Source organism: Sander vitreus, chromosome 14 (genome assembly GCF_031162955.1).
Source record: "Sander vitreus isolate 19-12246 chromosome 14, sanVit1, whole genome shotgun sequence".
NCBI classification, from domain to species: Eukaryota; Metazoa; Chordata; class Actinopteri; order Perciformes; family Percidae; genus Sander; species Sander vitreus.
The window spans coordinates 16,278,163-16,304,943 of record NC_135868.1 but is presented as its reverse complement, the minus strand read 5'-3'; the positions used below and the strand labels follow the sequence as shown (position 1 = coordinate 16,304,943).

The 26,781-nt window shown below is 40.2% G+C and overlaps 1 protein-coding gene and 1 long non-coding RNA gene across 5 annotated transcripts in view; one reads left to right on the top strand and one right to left on the bottom strand.

The window, feature by feature from the left end:
• Positions 1 to 2,020: 2,020 nt before the first annotated feature.
• LOC144528422 (uncharacterized) overlaps positions 2,021 to 26,781 on the top strand; it is a 43,567-nt gene continuing 18,806 nt past the window's right edge. The window contains exons 1-30 of one of the 4 annotated variants that reach the window (XM_078266974.1): positions 2,021 to 2,334; positions 14,579 to 14,647; positions 15,167 to 15,191; positions 15,290 to 15,307; positions 16,093 to 16,110; positions 16,755 to 16,820; positions 17,769 to 17,905; positions 17,983 to 18,099; positions 18,472 to 18,529; positions 18,622 to 18,669; positions 18,927 to 18,995; positions 19,346 to 19,485; positions 19,760 to 19,888; positions 19,979 to 20,036; positions 20,149 to 20,229; positions 20,494 to 20,549; positions 20,709 to 20,777; positions 20,883 to 20,907; positions 20,998 to 21,018; positions 21,269 to 21,340; positions 21,427 to 21,566; positions 22,019 to 22,138; positions 22,990 to 23,047; positions 23,213 to 23,257; positions 23,357 to 23,413; positions 23,501 to 23,649; positions 25,374 to 25,475; positions 25,573 to 25,621; positions 25,709 to 25,786; positions 26,142 to 26,753. In XM_078266974.1, coding sequence (XP_078123100.1) covers positions 2,308 to 2,334; positions 14,579 to 14,647; positions 15,167 to 15,191; positions 15,290 to 15,307; positions 16,093 to 16,110; positions 16,755 to 16,820; positions 17,769 to 17,905; positions 17,983 to 18,099; positions 18,472 to 18,529; positions 18,622 to 18,669; positions 18,927 to 18,995; positions 19,346 to 19,485; positions 19,760 to 19,888; positions 19,979 to 20,036; positions 20,149 to 20,229; positions 20,494 to 20,549; positions 20,709 to 20,777; positions 20,883 to 20,907; positions 20,998 to 21,018; positions 21,269 to 21,340; positions 21,427 to 21,566; positions 22,019 to 22,138; positions 22,990 to 23,047; positions 23,213 to 23,257; positions 23,357 to 23,413; positions 23,501 to 23,649; positions 25,374 to 25,475; positions 25,573 to 25,621; positions 25,709 to 25,786; positions 26,142 to 26,753 — 2,713 coding nt within the window. In that variant the 5' untranslated portion in view covers positions 2,021 to 2,307. Of the gene's footprint in view, positions 2,335 to 14,578; positions 14,648 to 15,166; positions 15,192 to 15,289; positions 15,308 to 16,092; positions 16,111 to 16,754; positions 16,821 to 17,768; positions 17,906 to 17,982; positions 18,100 to 18,471; positions 18,530 to 18,621; positions 18,670 to 18,926; positions 18,996 to 19,345; positions 19,486 to 19,759; positions 19,889 to 19,978; positions 20,037 to 20,148; positions 20,230 to 20,493; positions 20,550 to 20,708; positions 20,778 to 20,882; positions 20,908 to 20,997; positions 21,019 to 21,268; positions 21,341 to 21,426; positions 21,567 to 22,018; positions 22,139 to 22,989; positions 23,048 to 23,212; positions 23,258 to 23,356; positions 23,414 to 23,500; positions 23,650 to 25,373; positions 25,476 to 25,572; positions 25,622 to 25,708; positions 25,787 to 26,141; positions 26,754 to 26,781 lie in introns of those variants that run through there. The other 3 variants (XM_078266973.1, XM_078266975.1, XM_078266976.1) reach the window with 3 other exon arrangements.
• LOC144528423 (uncharacterized) lies at positions 22,295 to 23,506 on the bottom strand. Its single transcript, XR_013502899.1, has 2 exons — positions 23,311 to 23,506; positions 22,295 to 22,542 (listed from the first exon to the last, which is right to left on the bottom strand). It is a non-coding gene; the product is annotated as an uncharacterized LOC144528423 (long non-coding RNA).

Here is a 26,781-nt window from a genome sequence, read left to right as displayed (position 1 = left end):
CTATCCGCAGTCTTGCAATCACTTTTTTAACTTTACTTTTATTGCATCAACTTCACTCCACTGAATTAGCATTGCCCTCCAATAACATTGTCACACAGACATTCAGGAATGTGTTCACTTTTTTTGCTATTAGTTGCACAATCCTCCGTCTAAAACTCAAATTATTGTCTGATATGTTTTCGGGCTGCATGCCCAGGATAAAAAGTGCTGTATTTAGTGTCAGACTATAGTTTGATAATGAATCACATGGACTTAATTGACTTATGGACCTTTTAAAGTACTCTTGTTCCTTGTAGTTCTCTTTTTTTCTTCCCTCTTCAGTGTCTTTTATGCCAGTTCTCTGTGAGTGAATTTCACTGTTGTGTGTAACTTGGAGTAGTTCAGTGATTAGCTCAGTGATGGAGGTTGATTTATTCCCTTTTACGAAGCAGTAATGGCAGATTAACCTCAAAGTTTAAGTCTATCGTTATGTTCAATAAACCCAAGTACCAACTAGTGGAAATAGTGATTCACTGTATTAAAGGCCCCTTATTCAGATCACAGTTTGACCTACATGAGCACTGCTTCACTAGAAAAGCATCTAAAGGTGACGCCCTTAACCCCAAATGCTCCATATATCAAGCCTGGTGCGAGGAGTCTTTGAAAGGTAATGCTAAAAACACGGAAACTAAGGGAAAGGCTTTCTATGGCTTCTGTTCTGTGCTTGTACCCACCTTGTACCAGTGGTGAAACTAGTTATCATACCTTTTACTTAAGTAATAGTAACAATACCACAGTGAGGATTATACTGTTAAAAGTCCTACATTACAAAATGTAAGTAAAAGTAAAGTACATTTTTTTTGTAAAAGTACAAATGTATTAGCATCAAAACATACATAAAGTACCAAAAGTACTCATTGTGCAGAGTGGCTCAGAATGTTTATTTTTCATCACTTGCAGCTGGTATGGTAACATTTTTAATTATTTATATACTGCAGGGTAGCTTGTGATTTTTCACCTCCCTGGGCCCAGTTTTTCAAAAGTAATCCAGTGGGATTTCGGATCACGGATTGGATCAAATCTTGGAAATGGGTTTTTCAAAAGCAAAAGAGGGATTCCGAACTGAGATCAGACCATGTAATCCAATTATACATTTGATCTGGATCAAACCTGCCCTTTGGGTTTTTCAAAACTTTGAACTCGGTTTGGGATGTTTGATCCAATAAACCAGGATTATCCTGATCCCATCAGAAGGGTGGATTCACTTGTGATTTTTCCAACCAAATAAAATCAGAGAGTTTTCTTTTTAAGTGAATGATCACAAAATCAATGTTTACTGATGCATGATGATACATGTCTTCATATTTGAAGCATATATGAAGCATGTCACATCTAATGAGATATGGACTATTGGATTGTATTGTTTTTGTTTTGTTATTTAACATTATAACAAAATAAGGAATGTAAAATGTTTCTGTTTATTAAAGTGTTTCTGTTTCTTAAAGTTAAAACAAACAATGGCTATTTGTGGTCACCGGTATTTTGCCTACCTGTTGTTCTTTGCTAAGCCAGTAGGCTACACTGTTGGTTCCATTTAAGGCACTGGTAAACAGGATTTGGTAATCCTGAAATTTGGTATTTGGTAAACTGGCATAAAAGTAAGATGGATCAAGTGATCTTGGATAGCAAAATATGGGATTTCCAAATCCAGATCAATTTGATCCATATTAATTTTTTTTAAAAACTGGGCCCAGGGGATCAATAAAGTCCTATCCTCATTTGTAATCATGCATAATGCATAATGCATTTTCTGATTTTCTTTTGTATTAATAATCTGAAGTAAAGAAAATACAATCCCTGTGAAATGTGGTGGGTAGAAGAAGCATGACATACTCAAGTAAAGTACAAGTATTTCACTTGGCTCATTTTCCTACATGTGTCCCTGCAGCACCCTCTATATACTGTAGCACAGACAGCATGTCTACTGCACGGTACGGGGACCCTAAAATCAGATGAACTGAGAGGAGGGAGGAGTTTACTCCACGACTTCTCTCAATACCACAGTCCTCAGCAGCTGCTGCAGATTACAGTTAGATCATTTGAGCACATACATGGACGCAGGGCACTTGGGATAACAAAGAGAAGAAAACAGACTTTTGTCCTGTTAATTTTCACTTGGATTCAAGCTCGTGGTCGACGGTTACACATCGGAGTAGTGTATCTTTTTCTCTGTAGCCATGTTTGCTCTTATACTTCTACAAATGACAACTTACTATTAATTTCCTGTCGGGACAGAAGTTTTGCTAACGGCGGCTGTAACTTTGGATCATGGAGCAAACCAGCTTCGGCTGTCAGGTATGTGCTTATGGTTTCAACGGCGCGTCAGACTCATTTGTTGTTGCACCATGTGCATCAGGGAAAAAAACGTCAAAGCTGCTCAATATAAGAGTATTTTGTTGTGATCATGGTAAGAAGGCTAAAGCATTTAGATGTTGATAACTTCACACCTACATGGAAGAATCTGCATTATACAACAAGTAGATCCGACCAGACAATTTGATTAGTCAACTTAACATTTAAAACGTTCTCAAAATGCCATGCTAACAGTGCTTAATTTGTAAAGTGGGAGGTCCCGGAGCGCAGAGTGGGGTTGGGTGGATCCGGCGACTCAAAACTGGGGTTGGAGGTAACGGAACATAAACAAATTACACTGCCTACGTAGCTTCTCTGACTAAAAAAAAACCTAAACAACGCTGTGTGTACATCAGGGCAATGTTTATTTTAATTTCAGAACATAAATAAGTGGAGCCGACTAATGCAGTCATGGAAGTAGCATATTTCCTCATGTTGGGGTACTTTTCCTCTGTGAGTAAGTTCCAAAACTGTCCATGAGCCCTGGACTTGAACTCAATGTCAGCTTGTAGTGTTAGGATCTCATCCTCCACTCCAGACAAGTTCAGGTGAAACAGTGTTGCAATTTTTGATGCAAGTAACTCAACCTTAGCATCTTCCCAAAAAGGGTAGCACATGAATGTAGGGACTGGCTCCAATAAAGCAAAGTCTTGAAACCGTTTGTTAAAGTCTGACAGACAGTTTTCAATCTGCTCTGTGTAGCGTCCAATATCAAGTTGCGCACACGCCTTCCCTTGCGTCTCCAGTTCTGATACGAGGTTCTGGAAGTTTGCCAAATCATGGCGCTGCAGCTTTGAGGACAGATGTTGCATTTTTCATTTGAACGCATTAACTGAGCTGATCATATTGACCACTGATTTGTCTTTTCCTTGCAGCTCAACATTAAGGTCATTCAAAATGTTGGTCAGATCAGTTAAAAATGCTAAGTCTAGTAGCCACTGATCGTCATTTAGTTGGTTGTATTCTGCATGTTTAGATACAAGGAAAAACTCTTTAATCTCCGGACAGAGCTCTCGAAATCTTTGCAGGAATTTACCTCGACTAAGCCATCTTACGTCAGTGTGTAGGAACAATTCATTGTGGTCGCAGTCCGCCTTCTCCAGATGCACACGGAACAGCCTTCTTTGAAGAGATCTGGCGCGAATAGAACAGGCAATCTTCATTGCCACATCCATTATCTCTTTTATGTTGAGCATTTTTGCGCGTAACGCTTGTTGGTGTATTATGCAGTGGTAATTGAGGAAGTCGGGGAAGGCATCATCCTCCCTACACTTGGCAATAAATCCATTCGAGCGGCCAACCATTGCGGGCGCACCGTCCGTGGTGATGGACACCAATTTGCACGCTGGGAGCTGAGTTTTCTCGATTTTCTTTCATGGGCAGTACTGTTAAGAGCTCCTCTTTCAGGTTCCGGAACATGTTCCGGCTCAAATTAAGCCCTGATGCTAACGTTAAGTTATATGTGAAGTTCGCAAGCGTAGCTATAGGAGCCAAATCTGTCGATGGACAGTCTGCAGATGTTTTAGTTACAAGATTGAACTAGCAAAGCAGTTTTGTGCGGTATTTATTCAGTTTGGGAAATCCCACGAACTCTACAAAGCTCACATTAGCTTAAATTGGCTGGCTGACTAAAACGGGGAGGGATTAGAAATCATTTATTTTTTTGGTGACCGTTGTAACGTTATGTATAATTAATCGCAACATACACTAGAGGGTGTGATTTAACGTCATATTATTGGTTACGAACCTTGGCGCAATAAAGCCCCATTGGTCCTAGCCGCATCACTGCAGTGCCAACAGGGGCGTCGGACTGGGGGGGAAAAAGGGGACTGAGTACCCAGGGTCCTTTTCAGACATTAACTTTCCTCTTGATCCTCCGCCCCTGAGAATTAGGGTCCAAAGGTGGATTATAAATCATGATGCTGCTGAGAGGTTCTCTGCCTTGTTCGACCCATGTTCTCTTTTGGGATGCAGATTTGTTTATCCAGTCTTTTAATACTTAGTGTTTAACAATTTTAGATAAAGTAGCACCAGTTAAATCAATTATCCCTCATAAAAAAATCTTGTCCTTGGATTGATGAAGCAATCCAAAGTTTTAGGAGAAATTGTAGAAAAGTTGAACGTCTCTGGAAAACTACTAAACTTGTGGTTCATAGAATTCAGCTTTAAAGAACTAAGAGTTACTTTAAACGAGATGCTGAGAAAGGCCAGAACTTGTTTCTTTTCTCAGTTTATATCCTTGAATAAGCACAATACCAGAATCTTATTTGACACCATTAATGCTTTAGTGTCTCCTTCTGTCCCTCAAGCAACTGTGTCTTCTAAATCGGACTGTGATGAATTCCTCCACTTCTTTGTAAATAAGATCAGAGATGTTAGGGCAAACATCTTACCATCACTTCCTCAGAACTCTGCCTGTGACTTGTCTCCCGCTCATTTTTGGTCCACTTTTAAACCTGTGACATTACATGACATCACTTCTCTGCTACAGACTTTGAAACCCTCATCTTGTCCTATGGATGATGTCCCTACTGTGCTATTTGTACAAGCTTTTGACTCCATTGGCCCTTGTATTGTTGAGATGCTAAATACTTTAACTGGTGTCGTTCCTAGCTTTTTTTAAACATGCTGTCGTTAAGCCTGTACTTAAAAAGCCCACGTTGGATCCATTTCAACCTAAGAACTACAGACCAATATCAAAACTACCATTCATGTCAAAAATATTAGAAAAAGTTGCAGCACAGCAACTCACCCTTTTCTTAGAGAAGCACGAGCTGTTTGATAAATTCCAGTCTGGTTTCCGTAAAAGGCATTCTACGGAAACTGCACTTCTTAAAGTTTCTAGTGATATTATGATGTCGGCTGATTCAAAGGATTTTACAGTTTTGGTCCTATTGGACCTTTCTTCTCGTTTGACACTATCGATCATAACATTATGATAAATAGACTTCGTGATCTGGTTGGGATGTCTGGATCAGTTTTAAAATGGTTCTCATCCTACCTTTCTGGTAGAAGTTTTAGTGTTTTTGTGAATCAGATATTGTCTGAAACTGCAGAGTTGTCGTGTGGGGTACCTCAGGGTTTTGTCTTGGGACCTATTCTGTTCCTCTTGTCTAGTCAATTTAGTGACATATCGTACCATCTGTATGCGGATGATATCCAACTCTACTGCTCGTTTAAGGAAACGGAGTTCTCTAAACTATCATCTTTAATAAACAGTTTGACTAGTATCAAACAGTGGTTATGTGACAACTTTCTGCTTCTGAACTCCGATGAAACAGAAACTCTAATTATCGCCCCTGAAAGTCGTATCCCTGAGATAAAGCAGCATATTGGGGACATAGGCTCATCTGTCTAGCCGAGTCTCAGGAGCTTAGGTGTGGTTTTTGATTCAGCTATGTCATTGGATCACCACTCTAAATTATCAGTTAGGAACTGTTTCTTCCAACTGAGAAATATTTCTAAGTTAAGAACACTTGTGACTAAGGATGAATTAGAGATGATCATTCATGCTTTCATGTCTTCACGTTTAGATTACTGTAACAGTCTTTTTACCTGTCTGAGTAAGAATCAGCTTTATCGTCTCCAGACTGTTCAGAACTCTGCTGCAAGGCTTTTAATGCAAATTAACAAAAGAGCACACATCACACCTGTTTTAGCAGCACTTCACTGGTTACCAGTCCAGTATAGAATTCAATTTAAAATCCTGGTCAATACTTTCAGAGCCTTGCACAGTCAAGTTCCTTCATACATCTCTGATTTGATACAGCTACGTACCCCCACCCGTAGTCAGAGATCATTAGGTCAGATGCTATTAGTGGTTCCCTGCACTAATTTTAAAACTAGAGGGGATCTGTCATTCCAAGCAGTGGCTCCTAGGCTGTGGAATGACTTGCCTCTCCCGCTACGTTGTGTGGATTCTGTCGAATCTTTTAAAAAGCAGCTGAAGACTCTGCTGTTCAAGCAGGCTTTTACTTATTCGAGGGGCTTTTATGGCCGTTTGTTACGTTTTCTATTTGTAGTTCAATTTGGATGTATTGTGACTTCTTGTGTTGTATTGCATTTTATTGTGAAGTACTTTGTGATTTTTATCTGTGAAAGGTGCTATACAAATAAACTTTACTTACTTACTTTACTCATGTGAGGAGGGCCCAAAAAGATGCTAGAATGAATAGCTGTGGATGCGGGGAGGGGCCCATAGAAAATGCCTTTCTACAGGGCCCAGAATATTGTGCTACGCCCCTGAGTGCCAATAATGACGTTAAAACCTGATTGGGGAAGTTGTGGTAATCAGCAGCTTGCGTAAACAAACCACACAGCAACAGCATTTGTTCACTGCTGGGTTTCAGCTCCTTTATTTGCAAGGCAAAGTACTGTGTAAGAAGCGCACATTTTCTTGCAGTAATATAACATTGGAGACTTCATCCTTAAAGAGCAACATGTAGGTTGGAAACTCATATATAGCATAGTGTACATATTAATGATAAACAACTAGATTTTCAAAACTGGAGAAATGTATAACTATGCCATAAACGATATTTTGAGATAAAATAACTTCCGCATCTATAAATCACCGACCGGAAGTGAGTCTGGTCAAGTTCAAGCTCAAATTACAAGATTAGGAAGAGAGGCAAGGGTTTCTCTGATGGCTGATAATCGTTTTGTTGGCTAGGTGCTTGTGCGGATGTTGTGAGGCTATGGCGTCGGCGGTGGACAGCATGTGTTGTCGAGAGGTGGATGCCTACTAGGCACTAGTTGAGGGTTTAGTCCCGGCCACGGACATTACCTGCCTGACGCTCCATCCCAGCTTTAATGCCTGCTGCCTCAACCCATTCTCGCTGCAGGTAGCATACCTCAACTTCAGGCAGGAGCGTGGCCCTCTCCAAGCCAACATACCAGAGTATGTTTAGACAAGACTAATTTATAACACTATTATATTATACACTTCTATTATAGTTGTCAGTTTTCTACACAAATAACATAAACTTTGTGTCAAAATGATGCATTATTGATGCTGAGGGTTTAGCAGATTTTTAAACTCCAATGTGCATACATACCTTTTATGGAATAGAATAACAGAAAATGTTACATCAAATACTTCTATCACTCTTGATCGTATTGACTATGTTAACAGGATTATCAATATCAAGATTGCACCCTAGGCAATTCCGATACACATATGGGTTTCTGGGCAGGGAGATCAGGAGGGCGATACCTGCTTGTGTTGTGGCAGTTTCCAGAGGAAGGAGGGACATACAGAGGCTTCCTATGGCCACATATGGGAGGCAATCGATACATATTTGTTTTAACAAAATGAACACACAATCGCACAAAGTGCGTTGTATAAAATGTATTTAAATTTCATTGATAGTAACTAGGACTTAAAACGAGAATGACGTTCAAGATGGTGGCCGACTGCCTCATCCTTGACGATCTTGTGATGCGTGGAAAGAGGGGCAGGTGCAGCTTATGTATCCCTCTCTCAGTGAGATCATCAGGGTCGATGCATATTCTTGATGAGGGAAACGAATATTGAGATCACATTCAGTGAAATAGTTAATTCATTGACTGAGTCACCTGCAAAATTATCTTTAGAAACTGAATGGAACTGCTCACCATATGATGGTTTCTCCTTTATGGGTCGAACGACCCAGCCACCCTTACGAAACCGGGGGTTTTCATGCATAGCGTGCCTCACCACTGTTTGTTGGGGCTACATCTCTGTCTCCATTGTTATTGAAGTGGAGGGCCGCTAAGAGAAGTCCGTAGGAAAAAAGGTACTCTTTGAGTATTATGTACCACAACTAAACCAATGTGGTGTGATACACCAGCAACACATTACATTCCAGCATGAGGTTGGTAAGGTTAAAAATGTTTCAAGAGGCGATGATTCGATTTCATGATTTATTTTTCTTTTTTTTTTACGGACAGTACGCTATGTGATGCTGTTACAATGATGCTTTTTCAATGAGGTTTTGGCTGCCATGTTAGACTGCATTAGCTGTAGCCATATTCATCCATTAACCTTCATCAACATTTACCTGCTGTACATTCCAAGAAAAGAGTAGCCGGTGTGCTTTGGCGCAAAGTGCAGGATTAAAGAATGGAATGCCTCCAAGGAAAATGTTTGGTGTTCCGGTGAGAGCTGTCGAATATCCTGGAAGCAACACTTTCCAACTTCATCGCAGCTGTTGATCCTGTATAAAACAGTGTATTATTATTATTATCATCACAAACACTGACAAGGCATGATTACATTTAGTTCACTTTTTTTTTTACTTTTCATCAGGAATAAGGCGCTTGAACAAATATATAATTCAGATGTGATAGGACCTGCAGAATTTGTCATTCTTCCTCTACAAATGGTTATGCATTACATCTCTAAGGCAATTAGTAGCATACTCAAACAAATCTTTGACACGCACAATGAAAATTTGACCTGACCCCTATTGTACTTGGTTCCAGCCACTGCTTGTTTCTTCCCTCTCCTTCCAGAGGTCGGTGTGCACATTGCGGAAATGAAGGGTAGCTGTGTTCATGTATATCCTGAACATGGTTCAACATGCTCTGCCACTTGGCCTCCATCTTATCGGGATCGCCGGACACAGTCCAGTGTAAATGGTTGATGATGGCGGGTCTCCATAGCTTCATGTCCTCGCAATCCTTCTCCTTGGCCACAGTATCCAGTGCTTATCGTAGACCTGTTCCAGAGCAGAAACATGAAATATTGAACAAGCTAATAGAATCACAAATAACATCCAAACTAAGCAAAACTACGGTACCAACATTACGTTACATACTTTTCCCAATATGCTAGATGTCGTAGAAATGGCTTGTTCCTTCTGGACACAACTCCTCACGGACCCACATAGCAAACTAAAACATGCAACACCTAAAGAATGAGAATATTTATGTACTTCAAGTGATTCGGTGGAGTAGATGTTATGGTATAGATGTCTGATAGGTTGGGTATTTCAGCAGGCAGGTCTTCAAAGGTATTGCATCTATTCTAAGGAGCTTCCATATAAGGATTAGTTTTGAAGGTACCAGTGTCCCACAGAAATGACTAGACTGGAATGTGTGAATCTATTAGAAGTAACTTCCATATAAGGATTAGTTTGAAGGTAAAACTGTTCCACAGGAATGGAATAGATTGGAATGTGTGAGGACAAAAAGAGTATAAAAAAGAATTATTCAGGTGTTCAAGTCAGTCACGCTTGTGCACGCAGCAATGTGTGTACAACAGGTGTCTCCTTGTCATGAGTTTGTTTGCTGTTTTGAATAAAGCTGCATTTGATCTAAAATCCTTGGAATCATTATCTGTTGAAGTCTCCACCATCATTTCCATGATATCAACCCGATATCGACGTCCATCTATCTATATTGGTCTGTCCAAGCATTTTTACCTGATGATTTCTGTCGGTTATTAGGACTGACACCTGCATGCCTTGGTACTTCAGGAACCACACACTGCACTTCAGACCCTCTATCTCACACCAGTTGCTGCTTGGGACATCTGAGCTCTCTAACAAAAAAAAAGACCTGACACCTGATTTATGTGCCTAGGATATTAACCTACCTGGACAAGTTGAAGATCCAAAACCTTGTTTATTTGGTTTTCAATCAATCAAATACGTTCCATATTTGGCACAATGTCCTGCAGAGTCTGATCTATGCATGTCAAAGACAGGTATTTTTAGGTTAATGGAAACAAAAATCACAGACGCTGTATGTATCCGTTAATACTGTTTTGGCCTGTTTTCTGTATCAGCAATAGGAGCTGAATTGTACTACCTGCAGTCACCAGAGAGGATCAGTCCACTCCCAATCTTCTTCAGCTCTCTGATGATCCCTCTCTGCTCATTCTGCCAGGCCTGCATGATGGTAGGAATTGTGTAGAGGTGCTGATGGCGGAAAAAAGAGCTTGCACTGATGCACTGCAGCCCAAACGGCTTCAGCATTCTGATGGTCTGAATAGCCATGCAGCCCGAAAAGTGAATGGCACCGCTGAGTAGAAGATTGCAGGCTGGCAAGTTTCGGTGCAGCATATTTTGATTCTGCTAGTAACGCTGATAGCCAAATGCTGTGCAGGCCTGACAATGTATATGAAACAGGAAATTAATACAACTACTAATACCAATAATCCTCTGGAGTTGAATCATGGCCTTACCCTGGAAATCCAGACAAACAGTTAAATGTTTTCTTACCTGCTTGATTTTTATGTCCCTTCCTGGTACTCCTGGTTCCTGGTTGTCCCTGGGTTTTCCCACAACAGACAGAGCAAATGGTAAACAATCACATCAGCTGGCTTAGGCAAACAATGAACTTGTCAGACACACTGGAAAAAGAAAAGGCGAATGCTCATTAATGCTGACTATGACCCAATTTGTGGACACGCAATCAAAATAAAAATGGGTATTCATTGTTTTACTTGGGGTCATTGAGAGATTCCTGTATTGGCTCTTCTGGATTCTCCTCATCAGATGACTCACTACTCATCTCCTTGTCTGGGATCCATGACAGATCAGAACATGACATCAGAGGATGATTCGTCCTCACTTTGGACAGGACTGGGCAGTGGAATTGATGTTTGTTGCTCAAACCATTCAGTCGGAGTCCCCACACTAACCATTTCAGCCTTTACCTGAACAGCTAAGATGAAAATAGATTAATGTTGACAGTTGTACAACATCACATAGTCAGTGGTCACAACCAGTGTTGGGGAAGTTACTTTTAAAAAGTAGTGTTTGCTCGTTACTTCTTAAAGTAATCTGTTACTTAGTTACCTCCTATGGAAAGTAACTTTTTACGTTACTCGTTAATTTTACGTTACTTTTAAAAGCAGGCGTCTCTGGCAGAGAAGTTAATTATACAAAAACTATCTTTGACCATAAAGCCAATCTCTGGTTTGTCAGTGAAGTGTCTGAACTACACTGCAGGCTGGATTCTCTACTCACAGAGTGACGGATGATTGATTATGAACGAGTCCAGTGCGGGTTGAATGCACATCAGCAGGTCATCGGCGTTATACGGTGTTAGTGTACGTAATGTCTGTATCGGCTTGTACTGATCGCGCAGCCACGATGGTCCGTGCATTGTCGTAGACACATGCAGCCTCTTTTCTGGAAATCCTTGCACATCCGTGCAACCGACACAAGTCCACAGCGGTCCGCTGCGTGTATGTATGAGGCCATCTCCACCGCATCCATCTGTGAGGTTGTCATCTTTGTGTCTGCCTGGCTCAGAGCGCCGTCCAGCAAAAAGCCACGAAGCCTAAAACGCTCTCAAAAGTTAGCTTTGGCTGCTAACTCGCTCGTCATGATTACTCTGCTACCATCCTCAGTCACGTCCCGTGTGGAGCTTGTGAGCGTGCAGCGGAATAGGCAGTGTCGCTGTCAAATCTGTCCCTGGGAAAAGTAACGTTCCGCCAAATTGAAAAAGGAACTACGTTTCGTTACCAAATTTTCAGTAGTAGCGCGTTACACTACTTTTTACCCGAAAAAGTAGTTGCGTTACACCCAACACTGCTTGCACAACCTAATACAGTCCAATATGAAAGGTCTTCTTTCTACCATTAGAAGTAATTTGTAAATGTTTACGTGACCTATACAAGTTATGCTACCTGATGAACGTTGCAGACATTTGATGTTGCACTGTGACCCACGATGAAGCAGGATCCTGTAGAGAGAAGCCCTCTGTATCTCCAAAATCTACAGTGCTAGGTGAATCTATCTCTTCATTACTGGCTGCACTCTCTGCCAAAATCTGAAAACACGGAGGTTCAAAATCACACCCAAAGATAGGATGTTAAGTTAAGAAGCTTAGTTACCAACTGGATCAGTAATAAAAAGAGAAATAAAACCAAAGCAGACTCCAAGAAATCTTCAGGTCGATAACTCTCCGGAGTGAAATGAGCGCCACAAACGACCGAGTGTGTGGTGACAGACGCGGCAGTGAAGACTGCTTCTCTTAACCTGCACAAAACGCACCCAAAAACGAAAAGCCTTGCTTTTCCTGCAAAGAAAATGATGGACACAATGTCCTGACAGGCTGGAATTCGTGCAACCAGCATAAACACAATAATCTACCATTATGGCTTCTCTAAAACTTTCTCTATATCTCGCTCTGTATCTCACCACTGCTCTAACTACATCTACATCCACAAAGAGAGCAGAGCGCAAGCTCTTATTTTCCTCTGCCTACGTCCTATGACGCGTTGCCAGCGGGAAAGGTGTATTTCAGAGCCTAGCTTAAAATGGGCACATTTTCATAAAAAATTCTGTTTTAGGTTTTGTGTAACATAGCAATTTCTACATACAGTGTTTTTTTTAAAAGACCTCTTCAGACAACATTAAGTATGAATTCAGTTATAAATTCAACCTGCACGTTGCTCTTTAAAAATGAAACTTCCAGCCCTCTAACTAGAGCCATTGCCAATTGGACAGCAATCAACTGTAGTATTGTCAACCCTAGTGCAAGAAATGAAGGTAATTTTTGCAAATGTATACATCAAAGTCAAAATAATGAATTGTAATTATTTTTATTCAAAAACTGCCAGAATTTGAGTAGAGTGAGATCTCTTCCTTAAGCTCATCCCTCTCTCCTCTTTGTCGCCCAGGCAGTGCATGCACAGCAAAAACAATAGGAACTCTTTCTCTGAAATGACCCGTCAAGGCTAGATTATCTCAAATCTGGAAACAGAGCCAAGAGGAGGTGCAGACGCCTAGTTTTCTCTCTGAAGTTAAGATACTGACGAGAGACATCTTAAAACAATAGTCAGAAGAATCAGAGCAGCATAGCTGTCGGCTCCACCCTAGTCTTACATTGCCAGACCTTACTCCACAGCGCTGTGGAGCCTAACATTCTAAAGTGAATACATTTGAAAGTCACATTTCCACATGAATACCTTTTTTTTTCATTTACTGGACTGAGACTGAAAGCCATGTGAAAGACTAGCAAAACCAACTTCCCCCCTCCCTTCCTCTTTTTTCTACTTTATCCTATTGTTGTATTGGCATATTAATCCTTACCCATTATCGTTAAACGATGCAAGACAGAAATTACCGGGGCAGGTTCAAGAGACTCGCGTGCTCTGCGAGTGACCGGGAACTTAACTGCCTGGTAAGGAAACGGCACCGAACAGGACCGCAAGGCCCTGCAGAGAGTGGTTCGTTCTCCCTGTTGAATAGTGGGTAGAAGGTGCTATGTCATCAAGGGGAACCAGCTGGGTACGTCCCATTTCTCAGACGCTCCATTGTTCCGACCTCTCAGTAACCCGAAAAATTCCTTTTGGTCCTACAGCCCACTAGTCCGACGTCCACCAGTGATATTTCGAATTTTTTGGCCAGGCGTCCATGCTTGCACAAGGTAACGTAACCCCATTTGTACATGTCCTATCTCCTGACCAATTGGCTATCCTAACCTTAACCACTCAAGGTCAAATGCCTGACCCCAACCAATCGAGCTGCTTCGTAGGGCGGTTCTTGGCGTGGCAATAGTGGGATTCGTAATTTCGCCACCAAAGGGACAGCGGACTAGTGGGCTGTAGGACCAAAGGGAATTTTTTGGGTTATTGAGAGGTCGGAACAATGGAGCGTCGGAGAAATGGGCAGTCCCCGGGTAGAAGGTACTGGATACACCAGGCCAGCACAGATGCTCAGAAGGAGCTCTCCCCCCCCCCCCCAACACACACACAGTCTGCTTTATAATGAAACGTGCACAAGTTGAAGGGGCTGATGGAATTTAACATTTACAATTGTACCTCTTTGCTGGAGCTGCTACCCCCGCGACCCGACCCCTGATAAGCGGATGAAGATGGATGGATGGATGGACCTCTTTGAATGTGACAAATTTGTTTTGAATTTGGCTTTTAATTGGTTGTTCACGGACTTCTGTTTTTTTTTAAACTCAATGGATGTAACTCTGTGTTCAGACGTAGCAACACTCTACTGTGATGGGTCTAGGGTTTCACTGGACCTTGAGTTTCCTAAACAAAATAATAAATACAAGTGTAAGGCTATTGGTTATACTGGTGGAGGTTTCCTGTTGTGCAGTACCAAAACAACAAACCTTTATCCATTTTGAAGTGAGGTCTGGAAGAATATTTGTTTACATGAGCCAAGATTTGTTATCCACAAATGTCCCTTATTCTGTTTCGCAATGCTGATGCACTTTTGTTGTCTTCTAGGTCTGCCTCACCAAATACAAGAAGGTGTGTGATTTGAAGAGTCATGTGCACTCAAGCCAACATCGACAGGTGAGCACATGTGGGAAAGACTAGATACATGAGCACTTAACATTACATTTTATAGTGTGAAATAAACAAGTCACAAATGTCCACACCTTCTGCCATGCCACATCCTTTTTGTTTATCTAGTGGAACAAGTTTAGCTTTTTTTGTTTTCTACCTTGTCATTCTGCCACTTCCCTCATGGGTTAGACTTCTGCTCACACCCCACGCTTTTACGTCATGGCCAAGATTGTCATGTGGTGTTATGCAAAATAGGACACAAAGGAAAGGTACTTCTCCAGGCTTTAGATCAATACTTCTACGTCTAGATCTGTCTGTAGATCTGGCTCATGAACCGCATTAGAAGTAAGCTGGCTTACTGTTTAGTTAAATCTGGAAGCCATTGGAGAGAAAAGACCAGTCCTGTGTTTGACTCAGTTAGTGCAGTTGTCCTGTATCATAAGGCAGTCTCCATATTTCTTTTGCTACATTTGCCTCAGCAATAATACACCACCTCTGCATGTTTCCTCTGTTTTTTACCAACAGAAAATGTCAGAAGTCTTCCAGAAAGGTAATTCATATTTATATTTCTTGTTTCCTGCATGAGGAAACGTGTTACTCAAAATTATTTCCATTAATCTTTTTTTTTCCCTTCCTATTTCTTTTTAGATACGTTCAAGGGTCGGGGTAAGCCTGCTTCTTCTCTTTTCCCTCCTGTTTGTTTGGCAAAGGATTCAGATTCCATAAAATGCTATCAAACCCCAACCCTGTTTAGCATCACCTGTTGATCACTGGAATATACTGAAACCACTGGCATTCATATGCATGGCGTCACCTCCATGGGTGTCCTAATACGCAAAACATGTGTCGGAAACTTGTTCCTCAGATTATTTCAAGTTAATTTAGCGTTGGTTCTGGCAGGCCACGTAGTCAAGACACTGCTAACCGCTATTGGCCAACAACATGGTCGCATCAGCTGAGCTGCAACAGCTGATCTGCATCAGCTGGTCAACTCCCCTCCCTACTAAATGGCTACACTCAAAACAGGGTGCCCTACTTAAGCTGCTTTAGTTTGCTCCTAACTGCTTGCTGCTCGCATCTATGCTACCCACCTCCTCGACTTCTCCACCTTGTCGTGTATAATGTGGCATTTGCTTCTATGTCATCGTTACTGCTCTGTTCATATGGGGGAATAGTTTAGCTCTCCCAGTCTTAAACTGTGTGAGCGTCCCCTAATGCTGCTGCTGCTGTCCCCTGACTCTCTGCTTTTTCATGGTGCTCATGAAAGGCCAGGGGACTCCTGTGAACAGAGCCATACCGCCAAATTTAATTCGTAATTATAAAATAATAATAAATAAATAATAAAAAATTTCCTAAAGCATTTTTATTGTCTGTGTTCTTGACTTTAATGGACCTGACAGACTTAATATTAATCTTCTTTTTTTTTTCTTACTTGTTCACTTCTTCTTTAGATACATTCAGGGGTCTCGGTAAGCATGCTCCTTCGCGCCCTGTTTGGTGCTTGTAAACAAAACTCCTGTTTACATTCAGTGTGATTTATTCTTTTTTGTTATTGTTGTAAATATTGAAACCTGCATTGTTTACATTGATATTTTCCTTGCTAACGGCCTTCTTCTTCCTTGCCTTTGCTAACACATTACTGCATTGTTTCACACATTACCCCTAACGATGGGTTCTAGCAAAATACCTGGATTTGTTAATGAATCTCATGTTGAATCGTTTATCTCTCCTTGTTGTTTTTTTCATAATATCGTTGTGTAGCATTATAGGATTGTCTAGCAATATATTGATTATTGCAATTGCTGTATCGTGATATTATCAGTACCGTGAGCCATGTATCGTGAGGTAACCTGTGATTCCCACCCCTAATGGTGGCTACATCCACTTCTTTTATATAGTGTATAACTTAGGTTGTTGTAAGCATTCATATACCTTTGGCCTATTATTTAGACTGAGAAGGTTAAAACACATAATGCGCACAAATTAACAAATTAGAATGTCACATCAATGGCCAGTACATCACTGGACCCATTTACAGATTGAAGTAACGTAGGCTGTCCTGAGTAGCTCAAGCGTAATCATCTTTCCTTCCATTGTCATGTATACTCTACAGGCTTCTTTCCCTACCTTATTATGATCCATCCACGTGCCAGGCGTGACATCAAACAACCCGTCATAGGTTAGTAAAGTGTATTTATATTTGAGTTTGCTGGTAGTTTACCCTTTTTTCTCATGCATCCCAACAGGAGACAACCACTGCTTTACTGTTGCAGAGTATGATTGACAGCAATATGAGAAATATGGCAACATTGTGCACCTGATTGACATGGCAGTCAAATTTCTGTTCAATTTTAGTCTTAACTGAATCTTTGCTTCTATATTAATGCGGCAACATACTTATATTGTATACTCTACCTTTTTAAAGCACAGTCTTTTATTTAACAAACTAGAAATCTATGCGGACACAGTATTATATAAGTTATTATCATAGCTGAAGGGGAAAAGGACACATTATTCTCTGTGCTTGTCTTTATGACTTGTAAATGTATGTGTATAAATGTATATTACTGCTGAAGATTGATAGGTTGAACATTAAGTCTGCATGCTTTCAAAGATATCTTACACAATATATTATATAGGGTTATTATGTGCGTGATGATCATGGGAAACATCTGGGTATGACACCATGACGGTATCGGATGCCATGAGAACTAATATTCTCCAGGTGTAATTATTATGTTTCGTGCGGAGAGCTGAAAAACAAGATATGTAATCTTCACCTAGGACCTTAGAGGAGGTCTAACCAACATCGGAGACCACCTTAGGATGGGGCCCTAAGTTATGATTATGTGATTGACAACTGGTTCTTCAGATGTGAGGCCAAACAATATAAAGGAGTCTGTTAACTTAGTGTTCAGTGAGAAACTGGTCTGTGCCTGATCTGTGTATGAGACGGTTTCTCCCACTCAAGTGTGCGTGTTATCGATCTGAATAAAGCTGCATCTAATCTGAAGACATCTGAATCGGTCATCTGTGAAGTCTCCTCGATCCATTTCCAGATATCAAAGATGTAAAAGATGAATTATGTTTGAAGTAATTATTCTATTTTAAATGTACTTTCTTCCAGGCTTGTCTCTGATGACTCTGTGTTTCAGTCCAGAGACAGACAAACATTTTTACCTGTGCCATGTCTGTGGGGAAAAGCATCCACCAGACATGATTATATACCACCTCTCTTCTAGTGACCATTTCAGAAACTACTTTGTAAGTGCTGAACATCATAAAAATGAACCAATGCTTAACATTTGGAACCACATTTTAATTAGTATTTTGTATTTTAGAACTACACAAACCCCAACATGCTGAATTTCGGCTGGATACCCAGCATGGATTCGAGAATCTTTCTGAGACCTGAGGTCATAAAGGTAGTGAAAGAAAGGGGGCCCGGACAACTACAGGTTTGTACCTGGAGGTCTGGAATCGTACAGTAATTTTGAATGAATATTGAAACATAAAAGCAGCTATATTTAATAATGTTATACCAACAATGGATCACATAACTATTTGTATGTGAAAGGGGTCGCTCGAAGTGAAAGCCCACAAAGAATAAACACCCAACTCTGCGGTTCCTCTCAGCTCTATGGAACGTCATATTTTCTTTAAGCTCATTGTTTTGGTTTTCCAGCCCACAATTTTAGTTCCGTTTTATTTTTCAGTCTCACCACTCTAATAGTGTTATTTTGGACTCCAGTAGGCATATTTTCTGCTATGTAAAGAGACCGTTGCAATATTTGTATTGGTGGGATGAAAGCCTAATTTTATCTCTGCAGTTGTTGGATTTACCTGAAGATCTGTTGAGTAGGCTTGAAAGATGTACCTACACTGAAGGTAGGCGATTCTAAGATTTCCCTATGCAATATTTGTTTGAGACTTTTATTAAATTGTATGTTTAATGAAAATGATCTGCTCCTACTTTGCAGTGATGCACACTCTCAGTGAAAATGACAAGCTTCTCAAGCTGCTTGAAGGTGTGTGTACATTTTTCTCAGGACTCTTTATTTCTGCTTGTCTGGATATCGGAGTTCAACATACACTTAAGACCCTACCCATCTAATACCCCTATACAAAAGCAATGCTTTATCAGTCGGTTACATATAATCAAATCAGCAGCCCTTTGTTTCTTCTACTTGTAATGATACTGTTTATCTGCATATGTTACATTTAATTTGACTTATTATCCTTTTAGTCCATGCTTCATCGCTGCAATCTTTTCCCCCCTCTCTAGTTACCAAGCCAAAGAGGACAATGATACAAACATACCAAAGAGACCGCAACAGGAAGCATCCACTTCTTGGTCAGTAAATGCCTCACGAAACGCTCTGGATGCAAATGCTGCTGGTAATGAAATGTTCCTTAGTATAGGGAACAGGAAGGGCATGAAAAACAACACAGAAAGGGCAACGTATATTTTGTCTCGTAGAATAATTGTAATAATTTAGAGAAATGTTTTGTTATGGGATTACCTTGTCACTACTCTAGAGATAATCGTATAATGTCAATTCAACAAAATGAATGATCCAAGGAAGGATTTCACCAATCCACGAGATGAAATTCACATCCATACGCTGCGAAGCTAACTACATTGTTGGCCTTCCTCAGCTTTCTTTTCTTCTTCTCTCGTGTTCTCTGTTCATGGTCTTGTAGGCATGCAGCACCTTGTTGAATGCATTTGTGTTGGGCCGATGGAGAAGAGATACTACCTCTGCACGCTCTGCAACCTACCTTTGGCGGCCCACATGATCATCAAACATGTTCTGAGCTTTGACCACATCTTTTGTTACTTTGTAAGTAGCTTTGACATTAAAAGAGAATATTTAAAAAACACAATCCCAGAGACACAGGGAATATCTACAATGCCAGGTTTTATCCAGGATGTAGGTCATTCAGATGGTGCATCTGTGAGGGAATAATGGAATCTGTGTCATTGACTATACGGTGATTAGCTTGATGTCTGCTTGGCTAGATCTAAGTGTTTAAAGTTTGGGGGGAAAAAATGCATCATTCCTTACCTGGTTTTCTCCTTGTGGGGCATTTGTGTGATTCACATAATCTGTGCAGAGAGCGTGGCATCCGTCTACTTTGCTGGCAAAGGAATCCTACATGGATTACAACAAGTTTGCCCCCATGTTGCTCAATTTTGCAAAGCAGACGGAGGAAATTCACAGTACTTCAGACACTGATATGAAGGTAATACGGTTCACAAAGTCACTAGTGCAGTTGTCCCAAATGTATGCTTTTGTCCGTATTAATGTAAAACCGTATGACTTTTTGTTACAGCAAGTGAGCCTGGAGCCTGCCAAATTCGCATCGGTGAATTTCGCTTGTTATGCACAAGGTTGGTTTTTATTTTTCATGTCTCCGTTAATGTTGTATTCCTCTGAATGAACTAGACCTTCAGTTAAACCCAGTATTATGTTTTACTAATTAAACCTTTTGGTGGCTTGTAGCACTGAAGGCACTGGAATCCATCAGGAAGGAAAACGATGAGAGCGGCTTGATTACAAGCGTCAAACCAGGGAACAAGCTGGGTGTGTATTATCAGTGTGAACTAGTTAAGCCATTTAAGCTGTTGGTCGTACACTGGTTGTGATAATGTGAAATGTCAATTAAACTCCATTGTTTTTAAATTGCTAAAATAAAAACAATTAGCCAGACATTTCATACATTCCAGAAAAAGAGATGGTGTATTCAATTTCTTCTTTAAAAAGCAAATCGCAGATATTCTATTGAACGTGTTTTTACAGTTAAGAATGTGGAATTAACAACTCAATGCTATGTTTTTGTCTTTGCAGTGTATCGTGCTGCATCTGTACCGTCAGCAGCATTATCGTACAAACTATGCTGTCAGGTGATAAATTATAAATATCACAATTATAAATGTCACTACAATAGCCTGGATATCATTACTGTACCTAATACTATCTATGTTGTAGGGAACATCAAGAACACAAGTTTGTTTAATGCAGTGAACTTTGTGTATTTATTTTTTGTTTCTCCCTTGTGGCAGAACTGCAGTATGAGCTTTGACCATATAGGTCATTATTCCTCACATTTGTCTGAGTCGATACACAAAGAGGTATGTCAACCTTTTCATAGCTTCCTACAAGTATTTGTGATTATTCATGCTGTGCTACACAATGTGACATACTCTCAAAGATCTGTCCCTAATGTTTTTCCCTAGATGTTCACTAAACTATTTGGTGAAGGTATTGTGTACTTTCCTCTCATTTCTCATACAATGGTGTTGTGTTAGGCTCACTTAAATGAGAGATGACGATATCCCTCCTTTCTTACAGGTGCTGATGGTTATTTCCAAGGTACACTTTTCTCCTGTTACAGCATGCTGCAACACTTTAAATCAGTTTGAAACTATATTGGTCAAAAGGTCTGCCAGCTATTTAAAAATATAAACGTATAAATAGAGAACTGATTTATGTTCACACAGTAAGCTTTGACGGTATCCCTGTCTCCAAAAATTGGCATCCATCTTGGAAAGTTTGAGTTGATGTTCACTACTCCTCTAATCTAAGCAAAATTGCAATTGAATCTCCTAACTCTTTCCTTTAGGATGGAAAATCAATCTGGGTTTATACCTTGAGTACCTCAAAAAGCGCTCGGGGCAAAATCAACCAGTTATTGGTGAGCGGACCGGACCCACTTGTTATCATTGTCCTATTTTAAGGCGTTAAACTGAAAAATGTAATATTTCTTATTTGTTTGTTTAGGTGTACCCCTGGTTGTGACATGTATCAGCACTCAGCTTCAGGAGGAACCTATTTATGTGTGCTTTGCTTGTGAGGACTGTTTCCCCCAGTCCTTTCTCAGGCAACACTTTGACTCCCCAAAACATCTCATACACACATTGGTGAGTTTTAAGTCATTACTGTGGTTTGTGTTCAATGCAGCTGGAGATCCGCAGAACACCTGATGCATGTGAGGAATTGCAAATTGCGTGTTTTTTCTTCTTTTTTTTTTAATCACATTAAATAGCTGCCACATTTTTTGATGTCCTTTTTGTGAATTAAAGGGATCAGAATTTTACTAATACTGCTGGGGAGTGACCCACTTTCTAATAAATTATGTACACGTGTTCTTATTAAGTAGCCTATAAGTGATCGCTCTATTTGAGGGGATATGGTCATAATATGGTTATGGGAATTGGAGACACCCCCCTCCTGTGTGAAGTTGTGTCCACCCAAAGGAAAGTGGCCCGTCTGTCGGATGGCCAATCCAGCCCTGATCCTGGGAATCCATCACAATAAGCGGTTTATTTTGTTATGGTGGATTATAATAACCAGCTTTGTCTTAAATTCTTAGCTGTACCAGAATCCCTGGCGGTTGCCTTTTGCGTGGGTGAAACATCTGGATGAGGAAGTCTTGAGGACAATGGCATGGGAAGAGGAAAAGGAAAAGGCACCAAAGCAGACGATGCTGAAGGTAAAATGCCAAAGAACTTGGAACAGACCTGTTTTTATCCCCCTCTCACTAAGGTGTTCACATCTGTTTAGAGATATTGTCGTGAAAAATACTAAAAAAGCTCAGATTTTAGTCTAGAGACGAGAGTTGGTAAACAAAATGCCAGCATACCCAATATCCAGTAAAGTAAGCTTTTATTGCTTGTAAGAACCATTATCAGCATTACACTGAGTTCTTATGGTCATTTGAATTAACACACATCATCTGTAACAAACGACAGGAGTCACATGATATCCTTCAGGATGTTATATGACATTTCTTAACATGGCTTGAAACTTCTTGGCTTAGGATGCATTGTTCTTCTCCTTCATGCGTCAAAACACCCACACATCTGTGTCTACTCCATAACCACCTCCACACACGTGCTGTGGTTGAACAAAAGACATTTTTTCAACAAACAGTCATTTCTCTATGTATGCATATCCTCAATTTCTTAGAACACAGTTACCCCTTTCAGGCTAAACTCTTTTACAATGAGTTTACTTGTTTTTTAGTTTCTCAACAACTAATTGTAAAACATTTCATTATCATGGTCAATACATAAGATGTATACAATTGTAATTGCAAGAGCATGATCATAATTGAAAAAGCAGTATAGCAGGGATTTCCCTCACGGATATATAAATGTCATTATTGCTCCTTTTGCCTTACTACTTATGTCTGGTATCATAGCATACACACTAAAAGTCAGTCTAAAAGGCAATAACTAACCACAGTCGAGCTTGTTAATGTAAAAGAACAAAAAGGTTCATCTTCTGTAGACTAAATAATATTCTTTAGGCATTACTAATTGAGAATCTTTCCTTTCTCAGGTATTTGATATCCCACACAAGGTGTTTCAGAGCCTCATCCGACTGAGTTACTCAAAAGGTAGGAAATGCATACATTGAATTATTCAGAGATAGCTAGGGAGACAAACTTCTCAAAATTGTGAACCCTGCTCTGTGAGATTATTTGAAGTGGTTCTGGTCATGCTTGCCACCAAGCCAACTCGATCAACATTGAAATCTATCTATTTTTGATTTTGTCTGTCAGTGATGGAGAGACTTGAGCCACACCGCACTCACTTAAAGTGTGACGGTTAGTAACAAAATGCTATCTTAGCCCTAAATAAATTAAATGAAATTGATTACCTTCAGCTGACTGGTCCATGTTGGACTGTTTTTTATATCTGTGCAGTTCCTCAGCGTGAAACTTACAGCAAACTCCAACAAAACGAGAGATTTCCTCTGCTCGGTGAGTACCACCGGAGAGAAAAGGTCTTGCCAGATATCTGAAATGCACTGTGGGAATTTTTGACTTTTCTTTGCCTTATCATGGCAGGTTGTCAGTTCCTGGTCATGCACGACGTGTGTGTCAAACGGGATCAGCTAACAGAAGTGGGATTCCTGTGTTTGCTCTGTGAGAGGCGGTTGTTAAACAATGAATGTTACGCTCATGTGTTCAGTCGGGAGCATGTTGCAACATTTCTGGTGAGTGTTTTTATTCACACATCTTACTGCATTATTTTTCCATTAATGGTGACTGTTATGCTCTTGTTGTCACGTAGTATCTCTTGTGTTTATTTGGGGTGTTGGACTAAAGGCAGGCAAACAGCGGCACAGTTGGAAAAATCCAATGCAAAGCACCGTGTCTGCAAGCTGTTAAATTATTACTGTTCTTCTATATCTGTGAGATTTAGACTTTTTTTGGGCAGCGAAAAGAAACACTTTCAAATGAGAATTAAATGTGGTATTTCTTACTGCAGTAGAGTTATTCTCCAGATATTTCTCCAACTATTTTAAACGTGGAATAAGGTATCGATTTTATTATTTTTTTGGTTGCGACTTTTTCTAAATGCATTTAGAATAACGTGACCTTTTTTGCCTTTCGACTTGGCATTATTGTAGAAGCTACAGAAGTTGCTGTAGACTTGCAAGGTATTCAGGCACTTCCTGACCATTGGCAGAAAAGGCAGTCGGACTGATCAGTCGGCTCCCTGAGGTAAAAAAAAAAGTGCCTCGGAACACACCGCAGCGACGCCGTCTTGAGCGTATGTTCTGCGCGTGCACAAGACGTAATCCAAAAAATGAAAACCAGAAATGACGCGTCACGTGGGTCTGGCTTCTCCAGCCGATAGTAATGGCGGCTTGTTCAAAATACGATCTCATATTTTACGAAAATGGTTCACTGAAACATGTTTCTGAAAACATTTTAAGCGGGAAATAGGCCACATAGTTGCTGTCTTCATTTCAGATCGACAAAGGTCAGTTTAAAAGATTTTCGTCAGATTTTGAGAGGCGTTCGTCACTCATCCCGCTCGTTATTTCCGGGTTAGCACTCCACCAATCAGATTGGTGGAGTGAGTCCGACTGCCCGCCCTCCGACCCAGCAAGTCGGGTCGGCCAAAATGAAGGCCGACGGCTCCTCTGACTGATGACGGCACGGAACACACCGAAAAGACTCGAGTCACTGATCTCGCTAGACTGTCCGACGGCCGATTATCGGGTTGGTGTGTCAGGGCCTTTAGTCATTTCAGAAAAGGTGCCAGCCACATAATACTCATAGTACCAGCATAATCTTATAATACATAATTATATGTAAAGTTAATACAGCACATCTTGATGGCAGGAATGTGCTGTCAGGTAAAATCAAAACATATCATGCAATTTGTTTCTAATTCATTCCTCATATTCAAATACTTTTTTTTAAATACCTAATTACATTAGTTCAACATTTGTTAATCTCACTGTTTTAAATCTTGAGTATTTTGTTGCAGTCTGGATAGTACTTAAATATTCTATGTTCATAATTTTCATTTCCACATCCACAGCTGACTTTATAATAATCTGAGTAATGATGATGATGCTGTTAAAACTACTGCTTTACTACTACTTATTTATTTATTATACAAGACAGAAAAAAACTACTGTAATTAGTTCTGCAGTCATTTTAAGCATACTTTGATTATTCACAATTTGTTAAATAACAAATTGCTACATTGTAATTGTTAATCTGTCTTAAGATGCATCTGTCAATAATGTTTGTTAGCTTTAGCTAGTTCCTTTTCATCCTGGGGACCATGAAGCCACACATAAGTACAATAATGTCAAGAAAGGAGGGTCTAAATATTTGGTGTATTAGATATTTTATACATATAAGTGTAGCGAAAAACAATACCCGTTTGCTAGACTAAACATTTGTGCTTTGTGTGTAGGACCGTTTCCACCCAGGCTCCCAGAATTCGAGCACAGATGCAGAGACCTTATTGGACTTGGCAAAACAGGCAACGCGATTTCACTCCATATCACATGTACAGGTATTCTATACCAGAAATTAAGTTTCTATACCATCTTCATGTAGCCTCTCCAGCCATGCACCAATGCTTTTGTCTCCATATTTTCTGCCTTTTAAAGGTAATAAAGTTGAAGAAGCCCATTTGGGAGCCCTGCTCGTATTCTAAAGGTGAGTCTTTGTATTGCAATGAATGATCCATATTGGCATCTGTAACTGAATTGATTTTTTTTGACTGATTATACTATTTTGTTCCAGCAACATTCATCCTGGCAGCTGCAACTAAGAGAGAAAATAGATCCTATAAACCCCAAATAATGCCTAAAAAGAAGCTGGGTAAGTCAAGCAGAATACTCATTTTGAGAGTAATGTTGATGTTTTCTGTGCAGTATGACAGTAGTACCAGTACAACTATGGAAACATTCATATCTGGAGTACTTGAGGCTTTGGTTGCCCTGGTGGGAGATTTGGTTGTTGTTTTGTATTTTATTTTATTTTTGTGTAGCAGTAAAGAAAAATATAACAAGTGTGCATGTTGCTTTCTGCAAATTGGCTTTTATGTTCACCTCACCCACTATTTTCTTCATCATTTATTGCATTTGTATTATTGCTTACTCAGGTGACACTTAATAAACAGTGTTGATAATTACATAATCGAATGCATTTTTTTGACGCCGTGTATGTTTCTCAGTCCCCAGACAAACCCTGAAAGACATCGACAAGGACAGTCAGAATAAAAGCAGGATGATGGAGGGGGGTGAGAAAATGTGTCAAAAATCTACAGACAGTAGTGAGATGACCCTGAAAAAGATTTCAGTAGAAGTTGGTGCTGAAGTAACAAATACACACAGTGTAGAAACTCCTACCCCAAGTGAAAAAGAATCGGAGCAGAGAAGAGGGCGGTTTTCAAAAACTAGTTCAGAGGAGATAAAGAATGCAGGAAGTGAGACATGCCAGGCGATAAAGGTGAAGATAGAAGACCTAAAGGAGAAGATGGAAGACCATAGAGTGAGAAAACCAAGTGGGCAGACACTAGAAAGCTGCAAGGACACAGACAAGAATTCAAGGACAGATAGCAAAGATGTCCTGACACAGTTGACCCAGAAAAGGAAAATCTCACAGGACACCTGTCCTGTTGAGAATGCCGAGCAAGAAATGAGCCATAAAAGGCAGCGGCTCACCTCTAAAGAAGACGCATTCTGTAAAGAACCGCAAAACTTGCCAAGTAACGAACACGAGGAGGTAACCACCGCAGACACGGGTGAAAGTGGCAAACCAAGTCATGAAACTACAAAGGACAAAGGTACGTAAATGCCATATTGAGGTTTTTT